Source organism: Balaenoptera physalus (assembly GCF_965194825.1).
Source record: "Balaenoptera physalus genome assembly, chromosome: 11".
NCBI classification, from domain to species: Eukaryota; Metazoa; Chordata; class Mammalia; order Artiodactyla; family Balaenopteridae; genus Balaenoptera; species Balaenoptera physalus.
The window spans coordinates 16881706-16908371 of record NC_138896.1 but is presented as its reverse complement, the minus strand read 5'-3'; the positions used below and the strand labels follow the sequence as shown (position 1 = coordinate 16908371).

General features: G+C 38.2%; 1 protein-coding gene across 4 annotated transcripts in view; it reads right to left on the bottom strand.

The window, feature by feature from the left end:
- CDKAL1 (CDKAL1 threonylcarbamoyladenosine tRNA methylthiotransferase) overlaps nt 1-26666 on the bottom strand; it is a 640596-nt gene that overhangs the window by 108370 nt on the left and 505560 nt on the right. For all 4 annotated transcript variants that reach the window (XM_082415179.1, XM_082415181.1, XM_082415180.1 and 1 more), the window contains one exon: nt 20156-20218. In XM_082415179.1, coding sequence (XP_082271305.1) covers nt 20156-20218 — 63 coding nt within the window. The remainder of the gene's footprint in view (nt 1-20155; nt 20219-26666) is intronic.

Sequence of the window (26666 nt, the reverse complement as noted above, 5' to 3'; positions counted from 1 at the left end):
AATAACAATTAACTCTGCCTTTTTATTACATGCTTTAACATATACAATATCATTTCATTTGACACAATAACTCTGTGAGATAAATAAGACAGGTATTACTTATATCTGCATCTAGCAGATAAGAAAATAACTTATCCAAAGTCAAGTGACAGAACATTGATTTGAAGTCAGTTCTTCAGACTCCATTATACCATACGTCTAATATTTAGTGGAGTAATTTTACTACTTGTAAAAAAATATTAAACTCACAAATTCAATGGCAGAGAGTGATTTCTTATGTTGCTTATAAAAACAGAACATATTATAACTCTGTTTTTGCATTCACTTCACCAGAAAGTCAAAATGGTCCAATATGACCCAGCAATTTTACTATATCTACACATGACACTTCAAATTAAATATACATTGCTCAGATGTTGATGAAATCCTTACAGACAGACCATATTATGATAATGTGCATGACTGTAAACATGTGTTGTTGGCCCTTGCTGCGTTCATCTTTCACTCCTTGGGGAATTCACTGCCCCTTCATCCCTCATGCTGTAGCCAGTGCAGTCTGAGGGCATTAACAGCACCCACAGCTCCTGGGGTGAGAACCCTGACTGGCTTAATTGAATAAACACACTGACCCCCAACTCAAGGAAGTGCACACAACCCAAATCAATCAGGTTTGATGGAACTTTGGCTGGATTTTCCAGGACAGTGGCCTTCTCTCTCCTTTGTATTTGGTAGTGTGAGGAGTGGGGCTGCCATAGCTACTCTGCTAACTCCACGGAGATGAGTCTGAGAATGGCTGATCTATCAAACCCTGCCAAGTGACACAGCAAAGATTGCTACTGGTGACTCCATTTGAGTCCTGAATCAAGCCTTGCTTAATGCAAAAATCTACCTTGACAGTTCAATTAAGAAAGCCAATAAATTATACATATAAATTGTCTCTTTGTTTAAGTCAGCATGAGTTGAGTTATTCACAACATTACTTTAAATAAAATATCCTATAAGTCAATTAGGATCCTTAGGGATATGTCACATTATCAGATTAAGTACAATGTGGGTAAAACTTGAAATTCAAAATGGTAGACTTCGGTCTTCTGTTTGAGCAATATAAACAGAAGACCAATTCATGAGGGGGCTCTGTGTGTGTGTGTGTGTGCGCGCGCACACGTGCATGTGCAGGCTACAGGTAGGGGTGAGACAGGAGGACTAAGAAAAGTGATAAAGGTTTAGGATAAGTGCCAGGAGAAATGGGAAAGGGAGCTGAGCGCAGATAAAGAAAAGGATTAAGGCTGCGGGCTCAGCTGAGATGGGAACCCATAACTTTATAATGAAGCCAATTAGCATAATTTGCTCATTTAGAACATTTGGAAGCAACGCAACACACACACAGACACACACACAGACACAAACAAGTTGTGCAGACATGTGGGACCCAAGCATCAGTATGTTTTAAAGCACCCCTGTTGATTCTAATGTGCCATCAAGTTTGTGAACCTTTGGTGTGGAAAAGGCATCACACCCTTAAGAGGAGCTTGCACACTCTTCACTCAGCCACAGAAGAAAGCATACCCTGCTTTCAAACCATTCTCCTTAATTTTATATAAATGTAACATAACTGGGAATAGAAAAGATACATTTTAAATATGAAATGTGGAAATCCAGTGGGACCACTGCTTGTCCATACAAACTTATAAATTTTCCATGTGTGCACAGAATACAGAAGATGTTTCAAGAGATACATAGTCAAAGAGTATAAGAGACAATCAGACCTTGAAAAAAATTATGTTCGGCCCTTAAATTAACATTTATGGAGCATCTCGACCTGCCCTGGATGGCGCCCCTGGAGCATCCAGCTCGTCCCTCAGGTGCCCGAGGCCAAGCGGTGGTGTCGTTTCCTGTTCCTAGCGAGCCGCTCGGATACCCACTGTGGTGGTGCGCCCAGTGAGCAGCTTTCCTGGGGGTCAAGATGCCGTGCAGCTGACAGTGTCTTGGTGCCCTGGCTGGGTGTCAGGCCTGAGCCTGTGAGGTGGCAGAGCCGAGTTCAGGACACTGGACCACCAGAGACCTCCTGGCCCCACGTAATATCAATCGGCGAGAGCTCTCCCAGAGATCTCCATCTCATGCTAAGATCCAGCTCCACTCAACAACCAGCAAGCTACAGTGCTGGACACCCTATACCAAACAATTAGCAAGACAGGAACACAGCCCCACCCATCAGCAGAGAGGCTGCCTAAAATCATACTAAGTTCACAGACATCCCAAAACACACTATTGGACACGGTCCTGCGCACCAAAAAGACTAGAACCAGCCTCATCCACCAAAACACAGGCACGAGTCCCCTCCACAGGAAGCCTATACAACCCACTGGGGGCAGACACAAAATACAACAGGAACTACAAACTTGCAGCCTGCGAAAAGAAGACCCCAAACACACTAAGTTAAGCAAAATGAGAAGACAGAGAAATAGGCAGCAGATGAAGAAGCAAGGTAAAAACCCACCAGACCAAACAAATGAAGAGGAAATGGGCAGTCTACCTGGAAAAGGAATTCAGAGTAATGATATTAAGATGATCCAAAATCTTGGAAATAGAATGGAGAAAACACAAGAAACGTTTAACAAGGACCTAGAAGAACGAAAGAGCAAACAGATAATGATGAACAACACAATAAATGAAATTTAAAAATCCCTAGAAGGAATCAATAGCAGAATAACTGAGGCAGAAGAAGGGATAAGTGACCTAGAAGATAAAATAGTGGAAATAACTACCAAAGAGAAAAATAATGAAAAGAATTAAGGACAGTCTCAGAGACCTCTGGGACAACATTAAATGCACCAACATTCGAATTATAGGGGTCCCAGAAGAAGAAGAGAAAAAGAAACGGACTGAGAAAATAATTGAAGAGATTATAGTTGAAAACTTCCCTAATACGGGAAAGGAAATAGTCAATCAAGTCCAGAGAGCACAGAGAGTCCCATACAGGATAAATCTAAGAAGACACACGCCAAGACACATATTAATCAAACTATCAAAAATTAAACACAAAGAAAAAATATTAAAAGCAGCAAGGGAAAAGCAGCAAATAACATACAAGGGAATCCCCATAAGGTTAACGGCTGACCTTCGGCAGAAACTCTGCCAGCTAGAAGGGAGTGGCAGGACATATTTAAAGTCATGAAAGGGAAAAACCTGCAACCAAGATTACTCTACCCAGCAAGGATCTCATTTGGATTCGACGGAGAAATTAAAGCCTTTACAGACAAGCAAAAGCTAAGAGAATTCAGCACCACAAAACCAGCTTTACAACAAATGCTAAAGGAACTTCTCTAGGCAGGAAACACAAGAGAAGGAAAGACCTACAAAAAACAAACCCCCCCAAAAAACAAACTAAACAAAAAAAACAAACCCAAAACAATTAAGAAAATGGTGATAGGAACAGACATATCAATAATTACCGTAAATGTAAATGGATTAAATGCTTCAACCAAAAGGCATAGACTAGCTGAATGGATACAAAACAAGACCTGTATATACGCCATCTACAAGAGAAGCACTTCAGACCTAGGGACACATAGAGACTGAAAGTGATGGGATGGAAAAAGATATTCCATGCAAATGGAAATCAAAAGAAAGCGGGAGTAACAATTCTCATATCAGACAAAATAGACACTAAAATAAAGATTATTACAAGAGACAAAGAACGCCAATACATAATGATCAAGGGATCAATCCAAGAAGAAGATACAACAACTGTAAATATTTATGCACCCAACATAGGAGTACCTCAATACATAAGGCAAATGCTAACAGCCATAAAAGGGGAAATCGACAGTAACACAATCATAGTAGGGGACATAAACACTCCACTTTCAGCAATGGACAGATCATCCAAAATGAAAATAAATAAGGAAACACAAGCTTTAATTGATACATTAAACAAGATGGACTTAATTGATATTTATAGGACATTCCATCCAAAAACAACAGAATACACTTCCTTCTCAAGTGCTCATGGAACATTCTCCAGGAGAGATCATATCTTGGGTCACAAATCAAGCCTTGGTAAATCTAAGAAAATTAAAATCGTATCAAGTATCTTCTCTGACCACAACGCTATGACACTAGATATTAATTACAGGAAAAAAACTGTAGAAAATACAAACACATGGATGCTAAATAATATGCTACTAAATAACCAAGAGATCATTGAAGAAATCAAAGAGGAAATCAAAAAATATCTAGAAACAAATGACAAGGAAAACATGACGGCCCAAAACCTATGGGACGCAGCAAAAGCAGTTCTAAGAGGGAAGTTTATAGCAATACAATCGTACCTCAAGAAACAAGTAAAGTCTCAAATAAACAACCTAACCTTACACCTAAAGCAATCAGAGAAAGAAGTACAAAAAAACCCCAAGGTTAGCAGAAGGAAAGAAATCATAAAGATCAGGCAGAAATAAATGAAAAAGAAATGAAGGAAACGATAGCAAAGATCAATAAAACTAAAAGCTCGTTCTTTGAGAAGATAAACAAAATTGATAAACCATTAGCCAGACTCATCAAGAAAAAAAGAGAGAAGACTCAAATCGATAGAATTAGAAATGAAAAAGGAGAAGCAACAACTGACACTGCAGAAATACAAAGGATCATGAGAGATTACTACAAGTAACTATATGCCAATAAAATGGACAACCTGGAAGAAATGAACACATTCTTAGAAAAGCACAACCTTCCAAGACGGAACCAGGAAGAAATAGAAAATATAAACAGACCTATCACAAGCACCGAAATTAAAACTGTGATTAAAAATCTTCCAAGAAACAAAAGGTCCAGGACCAGATGGCTTCACAGGTAAATTCTACCAAACAATTAGAAAAAGGCTAACACCTATCTTTCTCAAACTCTTCTAAAATATAGCAGAAGGAGGAACACTCCAAAACTCATTCTACGAGGCCACCATCACCCTGATACCAAAACCAGACAAAGATGTCACAAACAAAGAAAACTACAGGCCAATATCACTGATGAACACAGATGTGAAAATACTCAACAAAATACTAGCAAACAGAATCCAGCGGCACATTAAAAGGATCATACACCATGATCAAGTGGGGTTTATACCAGGGATGCAAGGATTCTTCAATATATGCAAATCAATCAATGTGATACACCATATTAACAAATTAAGGAATAAAAACCATATGGTCATCTCAATAGATGCAGAAAAAGCTTCTGACAAAATTCAACACCATTTATGATAAAAACTCTCCAGAAAATGGGCATAGAGGGAACCTACCTCAACATAATAAAGGTCATATATGACAAACCCACAGCAAACATCATACTCTGGTGAAAAACTGAAAGCATTTCCACTAAGATCAGGAACAAGACAAGGATGTCCACTCTCACCACTATTATTCAACATAGTTTTGGAAGTCCTAGCCACAGTAATCAGAGAAGAAAAAGAAATAAAAGGAATACAAATTGGAAAAGAAGAAGTAAAACTGTCACTGTTTGCCGATGACATGATACTATACATAGAAAAGCCTAAAGATGCCACAAGAAAACTACTAGAACTAACCAATGAATTTGGTAAGGTTGCAGGACACAAAATTAACGCACAGAAATCTCTTGCATTCCTATACACTAATGATGAAAAATCTGAAAGAGAAATTAAGGAAACACTCCCATTTACCATTGCAACAAAAAGAATAAAATACCTAGGAATAAACCTGCCTAAGGAGGCGAAAGACTTGTACTCAGAAAACTATAAAACACTGATGAAAGAAATCAAAGATGACATAAACAGATGGAGAAATATACCATGTTCTTGGACTGGAAGAATCAATATTGTGAAAATGACTATACTACCGAAAGCAATCTGTAAATTCAATGAAATCCCTATCAAACTACCAATGGCATTCTTCACAGAATTAGAACAAAAAATTTTACAATTCGTATGGAAAACCAAAAGACCCCAAGTAGCCAAATCAATCTTTAGAAAGAAAAACGGAGCTGGAGGAATCAGGCTCCCCGACTTCAAACTATACCGCAAAGCTACAGTAATCAAGACAGTATGGAACTGGCACAAGAAGAGAAATATAGATCAATGGTACAGGATAGAATGCCCAGAGATAAAGCCGACAATATGGGCACCTAATTTATGACAAAGGAGGCAAGAACATACAATGGAGAAAAGACAGCCTCTTTAATAAGCGGTGCTGGGAAAATTGGACAGCTACATGTAAAACAATGAAATTAGAACAATGCCTAACACCATACACAAAAATAAACTCCAAATGGATTAAAGATTTAATTAAATGTAAGACCAAACACTATAAAACTCTTAGAGGAAAATATAGCAAAAACACTCTTTGACATAAACCACAGCAAGATCTTTTTTGACCCACCACCTAGGGTAACAGAAATAAAAACACAAATAAACATATGGTACTTAATTAAACTTAAAAGCTTTTGCACAGCAAAGGAAACCATAAACAAGACAAAAAGACAACCCTCCGAATGGGAGAAAATATTTGGAAATGAAACAACAGACAAAGGATTAATCTCCAAAATATACAAACAGCTCATGGAGCTAAATACCAAAAAACCAAACAATACAGTTAAAAAAATGGGCAGAAGACCTAAATAGACATTTCACCAAGGAAGACATACAGATGGCCAAGAGGCACATGAAAAGATGCTCAACATTACTAATTATTAGAGAGATGAAGATCAAAACTACAATGAGGTATCACCTCACACGGGTCAGAATGGCCATCATCAAAAAATCTAGAAACAATAAATGCTGGAAAGGGTGTGGTAAAAAGGGAACCCTCCTGCACTGTTGGTGGGAATGTAAATTGATACAGCCACTATGGAGAACAGTATGGAGGTTCCTTAAAAAACTAAAAATAGAACTACCATATGACCCAGCAATCCCACTACTGGGCGTATACCCTGAGAAAACCATAATTCAGAGAGTCATGTACCACAATGTTCACTGAAGCACTATTTACAATAGCCAGGACATGGAACCAAACTAAATGTCCACTGACAGATGAATGGATAAAGAAGATGTGGCACACATATACAGTGGAATATTACTCAGCCATGAAAAGAAATGAAACTGAGTTATTTGTAGTGAGGTGGATGGACCTAGAGTCTGTCATACTGAGTGAAGTAAGTCAGAAAGAGAAACACAAATATCGTATGCTAACGCATATATATGGAATCTAAGGAAAAGAAAATGGTGCTGACGAACCTAGTTGCAGGGCAGGAATAAAGAGGCAGACACAGAAAATGGACTTGAGGACATGGGGTGGGAGGGCAAAGCTGGGGCGAAGTGAGAGTAGCATCGACGTATATACACTACCGAATGTAAAATAGTTGGCTGGTGGGAAGCAGCAGCATAGCACAGGGAGATTGGCTCAGTGCTTGGTGATGACCTAGACGGATGGGATAGGGAGGATGGGAGGGAGGTTCAAGAGGGAGGCAATATGGGGACATTTGTATGCATATGGCTGATTTGCTTTGTTGTACAACAGAAACTAACAGTATTGTGAAGCAATTACACTCCAATAAAGATCCATTAAAAAAAAGAGGAACAAGGAGCTCTTTATGTACTGATTGAAATCATCTCCAAGATACACTGTAAAGTGAAAAAGAGAAGAATTTGTAGTATGTTAACATCTGAATTAAAAAGGGCATGTATCTACATAAAGACACATAGGAAGGTATGTGTTTCTATATGCAGAAAACAACTCTAGAAGCATATACACAAAACCAAAAACAGTGATTGCCTCTGGAGGGGAACAGGGATCTGTAGGATAGTGTTAGGAGGGAGACTTTCTTTGAACATGGTTTTAAGTGCGTATATTACCTATTTTACAATTAAAAACCAAGAACAAACTTAGTGCATCCTCCCACAGCTGTGGTCTTCATTACTACTGGAACATTCCGATTGTGTAGTGACATGGACAGAGCACCAAACTGGGAATTAAAAGGCTGAGTTTTCACCTTGTATTTGCTGTGGGATAATGTGTAAGTGCTTTGTACAGTTATGGTATATAGAGCAAAAGAAGAATGAAACACACTTCATATATACAACACATTAAATTCTAGAGCAAAAGAAGAACGAAACACACTTCATATATACGACACATTAAATTCTAGTCCACCATTCAGGGTCTTCCCCTGGAGAGGGGGAAAAAAGACAAGTGAGATATGATCTTTGTCCTGTAGACATCCTCAGTGTAACAGGAGGAAACAGTTATATCAACAATAAATATATGACAGAGCAAAATAATTACAATGCAATGTTTGTTGCCAACTCCTCTATTGCCCTATAGGGTTATAAGCATTTATGCCTGTCCCCTAGGAAAAGAATCATGATTGTTGAATGGCACTGAATTCTAAGAGCATGACAACTCAAAATAATACAGACATATGCATGTCATAGTGATAGCATGACAACAATTTTCTGTGAGCACCAGAAAGGATGCAAAGAAGGTAAAATTAAACTGGGTCATGAGAGATGAGTAAGAATTCAACAGGACAAGAGAGACTTTTCTTTACGTGTACAAGAGGTGGGCAGTGGGATTACATGAGCTCTCTAGTTTAAGAAGGGAGAATGGACGGACCCAGTGTTGATTTTCTGTGTTACTGTCTCCAGGGGTAAGGAAGTAAAGTTCCAGAATATGCCACCAGGTTGAAGATCCCAAGAATTACACCCCATACACTCCAAGCAGGAACATATTAGAGGGTAAAAAGCAAAACCATCTGAGAAATTGGGTGGAGAGATGTAAACGTATGTGGCATAGTAAGGAAATATGAGTACAAAGAATGGATAGGCGAAGGTAATCAGCTCGCAGGGAGAAAGACAAACTGAAAACCAATGGAAAGGAAGCACACAGGCCCAGAGTTACAGGGAGGGAGGCAAACGTAAAACGTTAACTACATCGTTTCAAATTAAATTAGAGAAAGAAAGTGCTGATATGAAATAAAGAGTGAGGAATACAGACAAAAAAGCAGCTTTAGAATTACCCCCCTCCAAAAAAAAGGCCTAAATTGAATTAGATTTCTGTTGTATGATTATATACTGGATTATTATACTTTACAGTAATTAAAAATGGAATATTCTCCTTTCTTACCCACGTGTGTGCCGTATAACGATAGAGCTAAATTATAAAGAACTTGAGCTTTTAAAGCTCGCTTATTTTTATTTGACACGTGCATTTAAAATACCTCTGGACATCTGAAAAGCACCCAAAGGTACAGTGTTGAACAATGGAAAATATTAACAATCATTAGAAAAAGCTGTTTACCTTATTTTCTTCCAGGTACCAAAAGTCTCTAGCTTTCTAATTTCAAGAGAAGAGTGTTAATGTATACATTAAAAAAGCACCATAGATGCTAACTGTAATTATGTCTTCTTAACCTTGCACAGAAACCCTGGAGAGAATGAATTATTGGCCCATGGAAATATTTTCATTTCACTATTCTTTGTCAAGAGAATTCTGGAAATTGTGCAAGTCAGAATCTGTATCGAAGGCTGGTGATCATAGGAGAGTGGTACATAGACTGGGGCCTTTAGCCACTGTTAATAATGTGCCTAGGAAGACAGAGGCCAGGCCTGGGGAGCCAACTCCGCAAACAGCATCAACACACACTGCACCAATCAAAGGATTTTCAACCATCTGAAAACTTGAGCAGCAGAGCTAGAGACGAAAAAAATCAGTAATAGCTTCCTCATTTCTCTAGTGGATGCCTGCATTACTTGCTTTAAGCATCAACGGCATTAATGCTTTTTAGTGCATCTCAATAAAAATAACTTCAGCTACAAAGAAGTCATTAATATATTTTACGATAAAATGTATTGCTGAGAAACAAAGTGTACTTTTCGGGGGGGTATGAAAATTCTTCCTTGAAAATAAGGTACGGGCACTTTTTAATTTAACTCCTCTTTGTGTCTTCCAAGCAATTTTCCAAACAGGTTTCCCAGGATAAAACATGGTCATAAGATTTTAGAGAACAAAAGTTAAATGAGTAACTTGTTTTATCTTCTTAATTAAAATTGTGAATGTTTGAAAAACTATGTCTGACATTGGTGTCAGCCTTTGACAGGGAGGCCATGCACATTATACAACGATGGGGTTAGGAGTAGGAAGAAACTTGCTCATATCCTTCACGTTATATACAGGGGAGGTTTTAAAATCATTTTTTATTTCATTCCATTTTGGAAATTCTTTTCCCTTTCATCTATCTCAATTTGCTGAAGTGAAAAGTGTCATGTACATGCAACTGGGGTTGCCAGATAAAAACAAAACACCCACTTACATATGAATTTCAGATAAATAAATTTTTTTTGATAAATGAATAAATTTTTAGTATAAATAAGTCCCACATATTGCATGGGACATACTTATACTAAAAAACAAAAACAAACAAACACACAAAAAAAACCCTCACTGTTTATCTGAAGTTCATATGTAACTGGGTGTCCTGTATTTTCATTTGCTAACTGGCAACCCAACATGCAACAGGCCTAACATATCAAGTGGAGGGTGTGCTAAGTCTGCTGTTGGGAAAGGTTGGTAAGTGGTAGTGCCCACTGGTGGTGAGACATAGAAAAAAGGTTTGGGGCAGGTATGTATCAAGAAGGAAAGAGACTGGTGATATGTTTTAACTGCATGCAAAGACTGATGTTAGAGGACCAGCATGGGGGTGACTGCTGGAGCAGTCAGAGGCAAGCAGCCCGGGGATGAGTGGTAGATGCACATACTCTGGCTCTTGGTGCAATGCAGTTCCTCTCCCTTCCTCTGCTGATTTCTTCCTTATGCTAGTGAATTTCGTAGAGGCAGTATACAATCAATGACAGTAGAAACTGAGATACTTTTAGGCCTGATAAATAATTTAAAATATAGTAACTGCCATTTCTATGTAGATTTTCTTTTTTATTTATTTTTAAACTGAGGTATAATTGAAATACATTATGTTAGTTTCAGGTGTACAACATAATGATTCAATATTTGTATATACTACAGAATGATCACAGTGGGTCCAGTTAACATGTCACCATACATACAAGATTTTCTTCTTTCAATGAGAACTTTTAAGACTTACTCTCTTGGCGACTTTCAAATACACAATACAATATTATTAACTATAGTTGCCATGCTGTACATTGCATCTCCATGACTTATTTATTTTATAACTGGTAGTTTGTACCTTTTGACTCCCTTCACCCATTTCTCCCACCTGCCACAGCCTGCCTCTGGAAACCATCAATCTGTTTTTTTTTTTAAATCTGTAAGTTTGTTTTGTTTTGTTTTGTTTTAGAGTCCACATTTAAGTGAGATCATACGGTATTTGTCTTTCTGTGCCTGACTTATTTCACTTAACATAATACCCTCAAGGTCCATTCATGTTGCTGCAAATAGCAAGACTCCCTTTTATGGCTAAATAATATTCCAGTGTGTGTGTGTGTATATACACACACCTCATTTTCCTTATCCATTCATCTATCAATGAACACTTAGGTTGTGTTTCCATGTCTTGACTATTGTAAATAATGCTGCAATGAACAATGGGGTGTATACATCTTGTTGAGTTAGTGTTGTTATTTTCTTTGGATAAATACCCAGAAGTGGAATTGTTGGATCATCTGGTAGTTCTGTTTTTAATTTTTTGAGGAACTGCCGTACTGTTTTCCACAGAGGCATGGCCAGCAATGGTGCACAAGGGTTCCCTTTTCTCCAGATCCTCGCCGACACTTATTGCTTGACTTTTTGATAACAGCCATTCTAACAGGTGTGAGGGGATATCTCACTGTGGTTTTGATTTGCAGTTCCCTGATGATTAGCAATGTCGAGCATCTTTTCAGGCACCTGTTGGTCATCTGTATATCTTCTTTGGTAAAATGTCTATTTTGATCCTCTGCCCACTTTTCAATTGGATTGTTTGTGGGTTTTTTTGCTATTGAGTTGTATGAGTTCTTTATATATTTTGGATATTAAGCTCTTACCAGATATATGATTTGCAGATATTTTCTTCCATTTGCTAGGTTGCCTTTTCATTTAGGTGATAGTTTCCTTTGCGGTACAGAAGCTTTTTAGTTTGATGTAGTCCCACTTGTTTATTTTTGCTTCTGTTGCCTTTTAGATTTTCTTTTGATTAATTTTTTATCAGTACTTTTATACTGAATGTTAGCAAAATATTTGATCATAAACTTTGTTTTTCCCTATTGCTGATATTTCCTGGGAGTAGCTGGGCGGGAAGGTGGAGGGAAGAGAATACGCTACTAAACAGGACATTAAGTCAGGACCTGGGGAACGTTCTGACTTTTGCCTCATGACGCCACCTGCCCATGAAATAAGTCGCACATGCTAGCTGGTGTCCTGAGAGATGGAACAGGACAGCAGTCTACCAGTTTCTAACCTGCCCTGCTGCCATTTCCCCATCTCCATTGGACTTCAGTTGATTCTCTCCTCAACCTTTCTCTGGGCTCCAGGGTTTTAGCCTGGCGTGCCCTATTTCCCTGGCTTGGACATCCCCTGCTGTTTTGGCCCTAAAGAACTCCCATCCTTTGGCTGGAACTTGCCCCATTCCCACCCTCACAGAGGGGAGCTGAAAGGAGAGCGAGGTGAACAGGGCTCTGTGAGAAAAAGTGTGCCCGACAGCGCTTAAGAGTCATCTGCTAGTCTCTGATGATATCAGCCCTGATGTACAGCTTAAGTCAAGCTTCCTTTGCCCCAGGCTGACGGTGAATTAATCAGACAGGGTAAGAGTGGAGGTGAGGGTGGCCGTGGTCAGCACAAGCTTGGCTGCTTTACTGTCTGCTTTACAGGGAGGCCAGTCAATGGAATCCTTGACACTCTTCCCCTGCACTGTTGCCGTCCTTTCTCTCTCCTTGTTCCTTCTCCTACCTCTGTTTCTACATAGAGTTTGCCTATTTAGATTTAGGGGTTGGAGGGAAAGAGGCAGGGTAAGAAGGCCCATCTGGACCTTGAACTTAAGCTGTGTTTGTCAGTCCACCTTTATCCGAGCCTCTTACTCAGCAGATTTGCAGCTACTCACGGCATAGGGGTGATGAGCATGGACTCTGGAGCTGGAATGCTCTATAACTTACTAGCTGTGTGACCTGGAGCAGTTACTTAATTGGTGTCTCAGTTTCCTCATCTATAAAACAGGGGATAATAACAGTACTTACAGGGTTGGTATAAAGATTAAATGAGTTATGTGTATATGTAAAGCTTGGAGAATATTACCAGTTACAGGGCGTGCTGTAAGTAGTTTAATAATAATAATAATAATGATAATAATGATGATAATATAACAATAATAATAAAGGTCCAATCAGATTCCAGTCTCCTTGTCAATCCTCAGGGTAACTGCCAGAGCAGAATTCTGACATCTATGGGTCCCTGGATATATCATTTCAACATCACTAAAATCTCTGCCATTTACACATACTTCCATACCACCTACCCCTGCATTTACAGTAACAAGGTAAATTAAATCAACATGTAAAAGAATAATGTTTGATTTTTAGAACAATGCCATGTTAGAAGGAAAAGAAAAAAATACATAGGTACAGTATCAAAGTTAGGCTCAAGGAAACATGACCTGTCACTCAACTTGAATCACAAGCTGAGGAAAGTTAAAAATAAGGAAAATGCTTTTGGATCAGGTTGGCATTCATCAGGAAGCAAAAGCGTGGCTAGAGATACCTATTGTTGAAGCTGGAAGCAGCTAAACTATATCTGCCTCTTTGGTAACAATTATATGGTCACCTAGAGAAGGAAGCACAGATTTTACACCAAAAGAGCTTTTTAGTATGTCCATTATTTTGAGGCTGAGTTATTCAACCGACTTTAGAGTGGAGTTCATGGAGCCAATGAAATGGGTTTATATTTACTGAAGCGCTCACTTCCTTGTGTTTAAAGGCCATAACCTGAGCATGGTTTTAGTATGACACATGTTAACGTGACAATAAGGGAACTCAAACAGTTAGAAGCTAATCCAATTGTTCCTGATATTTAGCAACATCCCGAAAATTACTTTTTAAACATTTTTTAGTCTTTGCCAGAGATGGGGAACGGAGGTAAGTGCACAAATGGCTTTGGCCAACCTGCTGCAGAGAACTGTTTTAAGCATGGCATAAACATGCCAAATCAATAACTTGTTTCTTTCTCTGCATGTGCCATGAAAATCTGGCTATCGTAGAGTGCCGTATCCATTAAAAACTGAATTTGCTGTTTCCAGACAGCAGATAGCTCAAAGCTCAACAGGGCCAGCAGGCAATAATCCAAGTCTGCATCTCCCTCTCTAAAGCACAACCCACAGCACTCTGCTGCTGCATGATGTTATTCAAAGCACAGGGGACGAGGAAGGTTTGACAGTACTGTAGCTGCCTGAGGATGGAGTCAAATGGCCATTATTCTTCAAACATAAAGAGCTGGATAAAGTAACTCTTATCTTAAATCACTAGACATATTTGATTAATGGAGAAGTGTAAATCAATACATGATTTTCCGAAACGAAACCGTCCCTTTTGCTTAAGGTATGATATATGTATTTATGAAACTTGATGTCATAGAGACTACTAATCTCTTAAGGGAAGAAAGGGGGGTGTATAACTGAAAACTTTTTCTGTCCCAAGACTTCTGGAATAGATTGGGCTTCTGCCCAAATGAAGCCGCAGAAAATATAATTTTACATTTTTTATTATATAGTTCACTGTGCACTAGGAGATATGAATTCCTGCAAGTGGCTGTATTCATGACAGTTCTTAAGGTAGTCTTAGAAGGGTGGATAAGGGAAATACATATCAACTTTTTCTGTATACTTAATACTTCAGTTAAAAATGCATTGTACTCGGGCTTCCCTGGTGGCGCAGTGGTTGAGAATCTGCCTGCCAATGCAGGGGACACGGGTTCGAGCCCTGGTCTGGGAAGATCCCACATGCCGCGGAGCAACTGGGCCCGTGAGCCACAACTACTGAGCCTGAGCGTCTGGAGCCTGTGCTCTGCAACAAGAGAGGCCGCAATAGTGAGAGGCCCGCGCACCGCGATGAAGAGTGGCTCCCACTCGCCGCAACTGGAGAAAGCCCTCACACAGAAACGAAGACCCGACACAGCCAAAAATAAACATAATAAATAAATAATAAATAAAAATTTAAAAAAAATGCATTGTACTGATTCACTACTTACAAGTATTCACTCAAGTTAGGCCTAGAGTAATCTTTAGGATAAAAATATCTTATAATAATTCTCAAAGGCTTTAATATTTTTACAGTATCTAATTATATGAATGAATAATTTGGGGGAAGACTGATTCTACCCTTCTCACTTTTTATGCTCACACATATTTTCTGTCCTTAACCCAATTACCAATACATGTTCAACCACTCTTTCACTACTTCTCTTTTATTAAACCACTCTCTATAGTAATACATACTTCATTTATCCAACCTTATTAAGAACCAGCTGTTCCTAAGAGAGTTTTCAAGATAAATGAAATTTATTCGTAAAATAGTTTGTAAAAATAGATTATACACATCTCTACTATTTTTAAACAAAACATCTGTTTCTTGATATAATTTTGGTCCTATTATTTTACTCTGGGACTACAAAAATGTATTATAGGGATATTTGGGTCCAAATGAAGTGGACTTGGGCAGCTGCACTTTTAGAGTCCCTCTGTTAATGACTTAGAGCTTTTATGGCCTTGTGCTTGCCTTCATTTTGTATGCCGCCACTTCTTAATGGAGCTCTGACTTCTTGAAGCAATAACTACCCTCTTTTTTAACTGCTGCTAGGGTTGACTGTGGTTTGGGAAGCCAGGCATCTATGTTTGTTAGAACTATTAAAAAAAAAAAAAACTGGACTGTTTGTGGATGGCGAACTGAAGAAGTAATGAGGCGGGGAGAGAGAATTAGATGATTTTGACGGTCTGGGCCTAGGCTGCCTTACTTTCAGGTTCCCGGCTGTGTTTTTGACGGCTAAGATTGCTACATAAAATCCCTCGGAGTGAGTGATGTTCTATCTATTCACATGCTAACTTATCAAGTGTATTCACACGAAGCTGTTTTTTTGGACATGTGAGTTTGTTTACAGTTCAAGTGATACATGTCTATGTGTGTAGAAAAGTCATTAAAAAAAAATTGGTCACCAAAAGACAAAGAAAAGTTTATTGCACCAACACAGGAGCCATATAATAATGTTTCTACTTGTCCGCTGATTTATGTAGGAAATGTAGAACATTTCACAAATGTAGAAAATTATTAAAACAACAACAGTCACTAAAAGAAAATGAGAAGCCCACTTCACAAAATACAGAAACTGTAACAGTGACAACCTGTTAAAAACTCACTTTTAATGGTCAAGTATATATTAATTCATATAGATTATTTGTTTAAATAATCTCTGCCCCTTAAGTTCCATTAAGAGTTCTAATAAAAGAATAATGGAATAGGAACTTATTCAATTTTGCAGATGTTAAAAACCACTATAGATCTAAACGGAACTGTGTACTTTTTTCTTTCCAAGTATTTTCATATTTTATAGTAGCTTTTTACAAAAGCAGATTATAAAAAACATCTGTGTTTAGCTAATAAACCTAGATTTCTCCAAACACATAATTCTGATAAAATCTAACAAGAAAGAAAAGAAGGAAGGAAGGAAGGAAGGAAATAAGAAAGAGAGAGACATCTTTTCTATGCATGGCAATATTTTCATCAGGCCGAAGATAAAAAGCATATGCTAATTTGCATACCTTTAATAAAAGTGTTCTAATTACAGCCTCTTCTACTTACCTGTGACTTCTCCAAAGGAAAAATTCAACTCCAGGTTGGCTGCCTGTGAAGTGGAAGACCTCTGTCCCTATAATCTTCCTGGTAGCTAGTATGATGTGTTTTCAGAAATTCCAAGCTATGTTTATTATGTGTTTATTAAAATAACAGAGGAAAGAATATAATGTTCAAAATACAATCAGATTACCTGCTGCTTTGGATTCCCTTTACCAATGTTCCCTTTTATTAGGATAGATATGTGGGAATTAGGTTTGGTCAAGCCTTTCTGTGTAAGTTTGTATTATGAGAACTCCGAAAAACAATTTTTTAAAAAATGGACATGGGACCAGAGATAACAGTCCAAACTGAAATTCGTCCAGTCTCCAGCAAAATTTGTCTTAGAGTCTAAAAAAACAAATCAGGTATTTTTCTTAAGACTAATTTTGAATGCTCATTTTGCCCTAAGCTTTATTTGCTTTTTGCAACAGCACCTCAGAGAAAACAAACTGACCATTTACAACCTAAACAATGGCTTTACAGTATGATTAAGAAATGCACCTGGCTTCACTCAAACAACAAATTTGTTTAACCTGGTGACTTTCCTGTGTCTGGGGTCAGGCAGGAGCAGTCTTGGTTGGGGGGAAGGAAAGAAGAGCAAATATAACTGACTCACTGAGAACAAAACGGTGGTACCAACGCCCCTTTGTAATTACAACTGTTTTAACAGTTTCTTGTAGGCAAGGCTATCATTTAAGTGACCCACTATAATTTGGGATGAAGCCCCAGGAAATTATGCCAACTCTAGAACAGGAGTTGCATTTCTGAGTTTACTCAGCATAATGAACCCACTGAAATGCTGCGTATTCCTTCTTTGGTACAAATTTACATCAAGGGAAAAATGAACAATTAAAAAAATTTAGCTAGAGAGGAAAAGAATACCACAACATTCGCTCCCAGGAGCAGACCATAGTTTATTTTACTTCTTGCATCATTTTTACTATGGAAAATTTCAATCATATAAGAAAATACACAGAGTAGAATGATGAACCCCTACAAACCAATAATTCAGTTTCAATAATCATCAACACATGGCCAACCTTATTTTACTGTGCACTACCCACGTTCCTCCTTTGATTCTTTTTTAAAGCAAATCCCAGACAGCCTATATTTTATTTTATATAAGCTTTATATAAGCTTTTATTTATGACATATGTATATATTTAACCTGAAGATCACTCCAGAAATCTCATTGAGCATGAGATGTTTAAACCAACTTTAACCACATCTTACAAAACGTTTTACACTAACGTTTTTTCTGCCTAGAAAACGAATTTGTTCGAATATAATTGGGTAATTAAAAGTGACAAAGTAACTCGAATCACAGCCTTCTATTATTTTATTTATGGGGAAAAAAGGAACATTCTAATATTGAGAAAATAGTGCACGTTACTCAATCCCTGTGATTCTAGGCTTTGGGGACACTGACCAACAAGAGACACAGTTCAAAGTAGCACGGTTAGACTTGCCTGGCTGGCGCTTAGAAAATCCGGAGGAGGCAGTAAGGGGCAGGAGCTAGAAGGAAAACTTTTCCCTTTTCCTTTACTACACATATAGAATAAAACAGAATGCCAACAGGCTAAACCTTGGGAGCTTGAAAAACCACTCATCAAGCAGTCCAGCTACTTAACAATAATTTATTACCGATCTTAAAGCAAAGATCAAAAGGAACTCCATCTAGCATTTTACATTCAATTCCTCACTGCCTGATGACTAATTTGTAGAGGAATGAAGTCTTCACAAGGGAAGCCAAAATCATCTGAGGTGACTTTGATACAGTGCCACAAAGGATATGAAGAGGAAGCTGGGAGAAGCTGTGAATGGCGAAGTTCCATTAAGAGTTCTAATAAAAGAATAATGGAATTTCCCTAAACTGTGAATTAAAAAAATGTTCGAAGTGGGCAAAATTTAGACAAGTCAGGCAAAACCTTTGATTTGTCATAGCCTCTTGTTGTTGCTGTTGTTAAATGTTAACTTCAGCCACTGTTGCATTTATGTTTATTAAAATGGCATCGTCTAAAAAAAAATGCAACTTCCCCATCAGAAATCTGGCCAATCTCATTCCTTTTGCTCTTGTACTACTTATCAGCCTGCACCTTCAGCCTGCGTTGTCAGACATGCCTGGCTCGCTCAATCGCTTTCAAACAAATTGCCATATTCTGCAAAGTGAACTGATTTAACTTGAAAAATGTAACTTGAAATGATAAAATTTTTAGTCTTGTATATCGCCGCGGTCACGTGGAATATAAACACCTCTTCTGACAAATTTCTGATGCTTAAGTCAACTGTTCACTATAGAAACACTAGAAGCTATTCAAATTCTTTCAACTTCTATGAACAACTGGCACAATTTTTTCCTCCTCAATCCAGACATCTCTGTATTCTCAAATGAGGAGAGTAGTTTTCACACTACTTATTTTGGCTAGTTAAAAAATCCCTACCACATGTCTCCTTGTAGATTCATAGATAAAGATTTAAGTTTATATTAGCATTTCAACTGTGCGAATGTTTTGTTTGCTTCTGAAATCACCTCGAATTAACAGATTTACTGGAACCTCATATGATATAGAAGTTTTGTACAAGTCTCAGAATACTTTAATGTATTTCCCCATGAAGATGTGGTGTTGAGCGTTTTCTTTAAAAAGTTATGTTTTTTTTTTTTTAAAGAGAACTTATCCTTTACAAATATATGGTGAAATACTTATAAGTGAAGAGATGTTTGAGAATTCTTCAAATATAGGAAGCGGAGAGTGTGGGTATAAATGAAACAAGACTGGCCATGGGTCTATGAAGCTATGGGATGGGGATGCAGGGGTCATTACACTACTCGGTCTTCTGTGTAGCAAAACTCTCGGGAGTGAATATTTCAGTTATGATTCTCAGCACTGCTTTTTGTTAGGATTTTTATTTAGAAACATAACTTTCTGTCAGAAGCAATGGAGAACCAACAGTTGGCAGATAATATTTCAACTGTCTCTACCAATTCCAAAGCCAGGTTCGTCTACTACACTGTTTGGAAAGAAAAAACCCACCAATCAAAAAACACTCCCAAATCTGTCTTTTCACAGTCTTTGAGATTTCAGTGATGATATGTAACTAGGTTTTAATATGCATAAAATAGAATTATTTTAGTACAGAAATACAGATCTTCTCTTTTCTTTACAAGAGATAAAGAGTTAAAAAATTAAAACTGAAATATAAATGTAATTGGTAACTGTAGTTCAAAATCACTATATACTGGTGAAAAGTGTGCTATACGTTCAGAAGGACTTCTACTACCCAGGAACACTGATAACATTCTTCTCTTACCTTGTGATCATATGGATTGTAGGAATGAAATACTTGAGAAAGATCTTTTGTTCTTTGCTTTTTCTGTGGAAGAAAACACAAACATGTGAGTACACTGGTGGCAAAAATATACACATGTGTATCTGTCTGTCTGTCTGTATGTATGTATGTATCTGCTTTACAACATTGTTTATTTAGAGATTCCTCCTTTGTGCAAGCTGAGGGGCTACACTGTCAACCTGGGACAAGTGGATATAACCAGAAACCAAGGCCACTTGATGGCTATGTGGGTCACTGTCACAGACCAGTGAGGCAACCTCCTTCTAGAAGGTTCCATCATTAAAACTCTATTTATAATAAATGCATAATTCAGAGACTAAAATGAAGAAGAAACTATGAAAAGAAAGAAAAGCATATTTAGGACACTTTCAATTTCATTGCAATACCAACTTCAGTTACTCTGAGTTAGGCACTAGCACGCATCCATTTAAACAAGCAATATGCCTACTTCAGGCTTCCTGGTCACAGCCTGGGTCTGTCTGCTGGAGCCTGCAGCTGTGAGGCTATCTTTGCTCTGTCACTGCTATACAGTGACATAGATATGTATATATGGCACTGTTATATATATGGTGTCTCACACACACTAGGCCCTCAATAAATATTTGCTAAACTAATGAATAAATGAATATACCTGAGTTAGGCATAAAACTATTGTATCGGTAATGATGACATGTAAGTCTCATATACAGTTATGAACAGAGAAGCCTCTCTTCACTTCCAATGATGTTTTCGTCATTAGAAGAAGCTGGGCTTCTCCACCTCCTGCTTCTCAGTGTCTGTGACAATGAAGAAGTGTGCGGTTCTCTTGTGAGAGTTACTGTAAGAATCAGCTTGTTTACTAATCCACTGTGATCTGTCCACCCCCCCATAGCCACCATGAGCAATTTTGTGGATGGTTCCAGACCTTTTGTGCATATATCTTCACACACAATTGATTACTATTATTTTCAAAGAAAAGGAATCATTTCGTATACACTGTTCTGAAATTTACTTTTTTCCTCTTCACAATTTATCCTTGCCAAACTTAAATGCTTATATATCCAGCTCTGCAATCCCTTAGACAGAGTTCTGAAATCCAAAAACTTCTGAGATCTGAACTTTTTTCCTGAAATGCATTTCAGTTTATAAATATAATGATAATCTTTGCACAAACATCTTTGCCAGCTTGAGTGTGTGTATTTTTTTTAAAAAAGATAAATTATGGAAGTCAGGTTGCAGGATCAAGTGGAATGCATGTTTATTACCTTGACAGAAACTGTCAAGCTGCCCCCTCCCCCAAACACTAGACCAGTGTGTCCTCTCATCAAGAGTGAAAGAGAAGAAGGGATTGCGGCTTAGGTTGGAAATTCTTAATTTCTCTTTTTCGTTTAAAGGTGAGAACATTTTTAAATTTAGAAAATAGATAAGACATTTTAAAAACAGATACTGAACTTCATCCCAGCTGCTGATTATAGAATTTATTTCTTGTATTTATTTTTTATACATCATAGAGTTAGCCCACTACCACATCTTAAAATTCTGTCATGAGAGTGGCCTGTTTGTCCTTAATGCTGCCCCCATCTTGTTCCAGGTTCTACTCTGATGTTGTTAATGCTTGCCTGGTACCCATGTTTCCTAGGGAAGTGTTTCCTTCTTTAAACTCCAGCCTCCTCATGAGCACATCTGTCACACCTCCCCTACGCCATAGTCTAGGCAGATCCCCGGCATAGGTTCTACATGACCTTGGGCAGCTACTTGGCTCAGCAGTCAGAGCTGATATGAATTAGGACCTTGTGTTAGAGTCATTTGTATACACTCACAGTTTTCCCAAAGATTAGTTCCCTACTTCAGAACTGTCTTTGGAGCCACAATTCCAGTTAGCAGTCCTTCAACTCACTTGGCCTGTTTCCACATTCTGACACCCACTAACAGTCATCTCTCCCTGCAGCTCAGCTAAAATTCCTACCTCCTCTGTCCAGCTCTGAGCTGTGCTTCTGACCACTGGGCTCGAAAATAATCTAACACTCCTTTTCTCTAGAGAGCAGAGATGTATCTCTAACAGTTTGGAAACAGTCCCCTGGCTCTATGAGCCCTGGAATCTGTTCTGAACAGGTCACTTGCCCGCCAAAGTTTTCATTAGCTTATAATTTTCTCTTTCCTTTCCATACACCCACTTAGTTTGTTTAACAGTTCTTGGCTTATACTTCAATCAGAAGAAAAATGACGGATATTAACACTTCCTTTGGTAAGAGACAATATAAAACACTGGGGAAATTTTTTTTCAGAAAGGAAATTATGCTTGAGAAGATAAAATAGGCAGCATATCAGTATTCAACTTAGGAGGTGTCCCAAGGACCAATCAGTCCCTAAAATGGTTGAGCTACCAGCTTGAGTTGGCAGGTGGATAAGGAATATTCAGAGGTTCTTTCATGTGATCTTTTTATGTGGGTTTGGATTTTATATCTTTATTTTGATTGCTAAAATCTAAATATACCTTCTATTATTTTGGGAAGAAAGTAGGGTATAAATAAAAAGCAAATAACACTATTCAGACTAAGCCCCAAAAGAAGACAGTGAGGAAAGAATGCCCTTTTTTTCTGACAACAAATTTATTATATACAACTACAGTAAAGTCTTGGCTATGAATATTGAAGGTTATATGTTACTAGTCCAGTTAACTGAACACCATTGTTATTTTTCCTGTGAGGTCAGAGTCATATAGCCCAGAACTGTATCTTCTGGGATCCAGAATAGGGATTGACAAATGATAGCCCCTGGGCCAATCCAGCCTATTGCCTGCTTTTGTAAATAAGATTGTACCGAAACACAGCCACTCTCATTTTCTTATGTATTATCTATGGCTGCTTTCACGCTACAAGAGCAGAAGTTGAGTGGTTGCAACAGAGACCCTATAGTCCGTAAATCCTAAAGTATTTACTATCCGGCCCTTTACGGAAAAAGTCAGCCATCTCTCACCTAGAATCTCTATCTCTGACCACGTCCACTTCTGGCAATAGTCCCTTGACCCCCAAACCAAATGAACAACTAACTGTCCAGTAAAATTCCTTGTTCCTCCTGCTCACTGAATGAAGACAGTTCAAGAATCAACCCTAACGGATATCCTGACACATCAGGATGAACATATCAAGGAAAATAACAATTAGCTGTCTTGTCGTCTTGTTTGTAGGATTTTGCCTTCTGACCATTCTATATTCAGACAGAGAATGTTACAAGTTGTTTTCTAGAGCATGTTGAGATAGATGTAGGGCTTTTAGAGCCTTCTGTATTCACAATGTAACTGCGGATGGCAGAAACTCTGAGAAGAGACCCTTTACTAAGTTCTAGTGCTAAAGCCAAGGAGAAGGTTTCGTGTACGAGTAACTAAAGCATGGTCATTATTGCTATTGAGCCAGTTCCTCACGTGCAGACAATGTTAACAATACGAAGCTACAAGACCTGTTGAGCCTTGCTGTCAGCAGTTTTAACTGAAACGAAAAGCTGAGCCAAAAATGGAATAGTTAGGTAGTTTCCTATTGCATCATAGTGTGTGTCTAAATTACCTCCCACTTTTTCGCCTGTTAAAATAAACATCTCAGTCATGCAACCACCTGTTAATTCTCCAAGTGTTCAAAAAGTAAACGTGTCAAACAAGTTGTGTGATGAACTTGGAGTGAGGGTGGCCAAAGTACAATGAGTATGGCAAACATCTCCCCGAGAACAGTATGAGGTGCCTTCAAGTCCACCTCGTCATTAATCTCAAGGTCCTGGCCACAGGGATGAGAGGATGGTAAAAAGTAACTACATGCCGAGTCCTGCAGTCTCTGTGGGTTGCAGCTGGGTTTAAAATGAGGCAGTATGCAAATATGGTAAAGTTTCTACATTTCTGACAAGCTGAACATCTGAAGATCTCTATCCTATAGGCATTTCCTGCCTATAGGAACTTTGAATTTCACTCTGCAAGGACAGAAAACACTGATGAACCCCTTTTATATCCATGTTTAAACTCCCTTTCAGACAAAACCAAACAAAATTAAAGGCTCCAAAGGAGGATTTCTAACAGTTCCGATTTCCAGATGATGTAATTATTTCAATTTTTATCAACGGTAACAAAAGAGCTCGGATCTGAAAGACATCCCACATGTGATGAGAACCTGTATTTTGAACGTGAAGTTACACAATCAACTGAGTTTTAACGGTATCCACCAATTTAACTTCTCCTGGTTCCTCAAACGAATTCAGTGTTTTCTCTGCCCATTCGCTACTTGCAGATTAAAGTTTTCTCAAATAAAATAGTGTCATTATAAGGTAAAACCATAATAACGCTATGAATGTCATTTCTACATACAGATTCTCAAAAATGATAAAACCTACAAGCTTTCAGAGAGTTCAGTGTGCTTAAGGTATATTATAATAAAATATAAATGCTTCAACAAATCCTCATCATACTTTGTGGTAAGGAGACAAAAGAGCAAGTTTGAGTTTCAATGTACTGACTTCTGATTTCTGGTTCTGCACGTAAGGAACTTGGAAATTACCACTCTGTCCTCACAAGTAATAAGCTGAAAAGACTGAAAAACCACAAACTCAGGGAAAACTACTGCCCCTCCCCCACCTGCCCCCCTCTACCCCCCCTGCAACTGGAGAGACCAACAGGCAATCACCGGGCATGCAGCTTCCCAGGGCAGAGCGAATCCCTGTGGGAACCAGCGCTGGGGCAGGAAAACCGGAACTGTAATTGCCAGATTGTTGGAGGCCCGGTGCTAACAGCTCTAAGAGCTAAGGACTCCAGTGGGATTCAGCAGTAGGGGCCCTCACAATGTTGTGAGATTTACTAGCAGAAGCTCAATGAGGTTCCCACAGTAAATATCAGAGAAAATCCCCTTGGGCTTCCAGCAGAAGGAGAGGGAGAAGGAACCATTTTGAAATACACCAGTGCACTCTGTGTTTAACAAGGTCTGCCCTCAGGAGAAAGTAGCTAATCAAAGCTGAACCTGCTACGGTATTATTACCAGAGCCTAACTGACCTGGGGAATGGAATACCCAACTCCAGCCCACCTAGCCATCCTATCCCACCTAAGAGGAGAGAAAAACACCGAGAAGTGCACAGTCCAGAGGCCTAGGCTAACTAAAAGACTGAGATGTAATCATAGGAATGTAGAATATTTCCCCACCTCTCACATCTTGCCACATTACTAAAGGCAATTCCTTTTAAGCAGTACATCACATCCGACTATCAATAAAAATCACAAGGTATGTCAAAGGCAAAAAACACCCACAATTTGAAGAGATAGAGCAAAAATCACAACCAGACATGACAGAAATGTTAGAATTATCAAAAACAATTCTGATTAATACACTAAGGGCTCTAATGGATAAAGCAGACAGCAAGAACAAATGGACAATGTAAGCAGAGAGTGGAAATCTTAAGAAAGAACCAAAAGAAATGTTAGAGGTCAAAAATAATGTAACAGAAATGAAGAATGCCTTTATGGGTTTATTAATAGACTGAACATAGCTGAGGAAGGAATCTCTGAGCTACAGGATGATATATCGCTAGAATCCTCATAAACTACAAAGCAGAGAACAAAGACTGAAAGAAAAGAGAACAGAATATCCAAAGACTGTGGGATAACTAAAAAAGGTATGACATATGTGGTTATGGGACTACCAGGAGGAGAAGAAAGAGAGAAAAGAAAAGAAGAAATATTTGAAACAAGAATGACTGAGAATTTCCCCAAACTAAGGTCAGACACCAAACCACAGATCTAGGAAGCTCAGTGAACACCAAGCAGGACACATGCCGAGAAAACTACACCTTGGCATATCATTTTCAAATTATAGTAAATCAAAGATAAAGAAAAAAATCCTGAAAGAAGCCAGAGGGGAAAAAACACATTACCTATAGAGGAACAAAGGTAAGAGTTACCTTTAACTTATCCATAGAAACCATGAAGGCAAGGAGAGAATGGAGTGAAATATTTGAAGTGTTGAGAGAAAAAATCCACCAACCTAGAATTCTGTACCTTGCAAAATTATCTCTCAAAAATGAAGGAACAATGAAGACTTTTTCAGACAAAGAAAAACTGAGGAAATTTGCTGCCAGTAGACCTGCCTTGCAAGAAATGTTAAAAGGAGTTCTTTAGAGAAAAGGAAAATAATATATGTCAGAAATCTGAATCTACATAAAGAAAGCAAGAGCACTGAGGAAGGAATAAGTGAAAATGAAATAATTTTAATTTTTCTTATTCTTAATTGATCTAATAGATAACAGTTAGATAAAACAATAATAGCAACAATGTATTTGATTATGTATACTTAAGTATATGTGAAATACATTACAGCAATGATACAGGGAATGGGAGGAAGGAATTAGGATTATTTTGTTATTACAAGGTATTCATACTACCTGTGAAGTTTTATCATCCTATGTAAAAGTGGATTTCTTTTACTTGGACTAGTTGTAAATGTATATTGCAAATTCTAGGGCAACTAC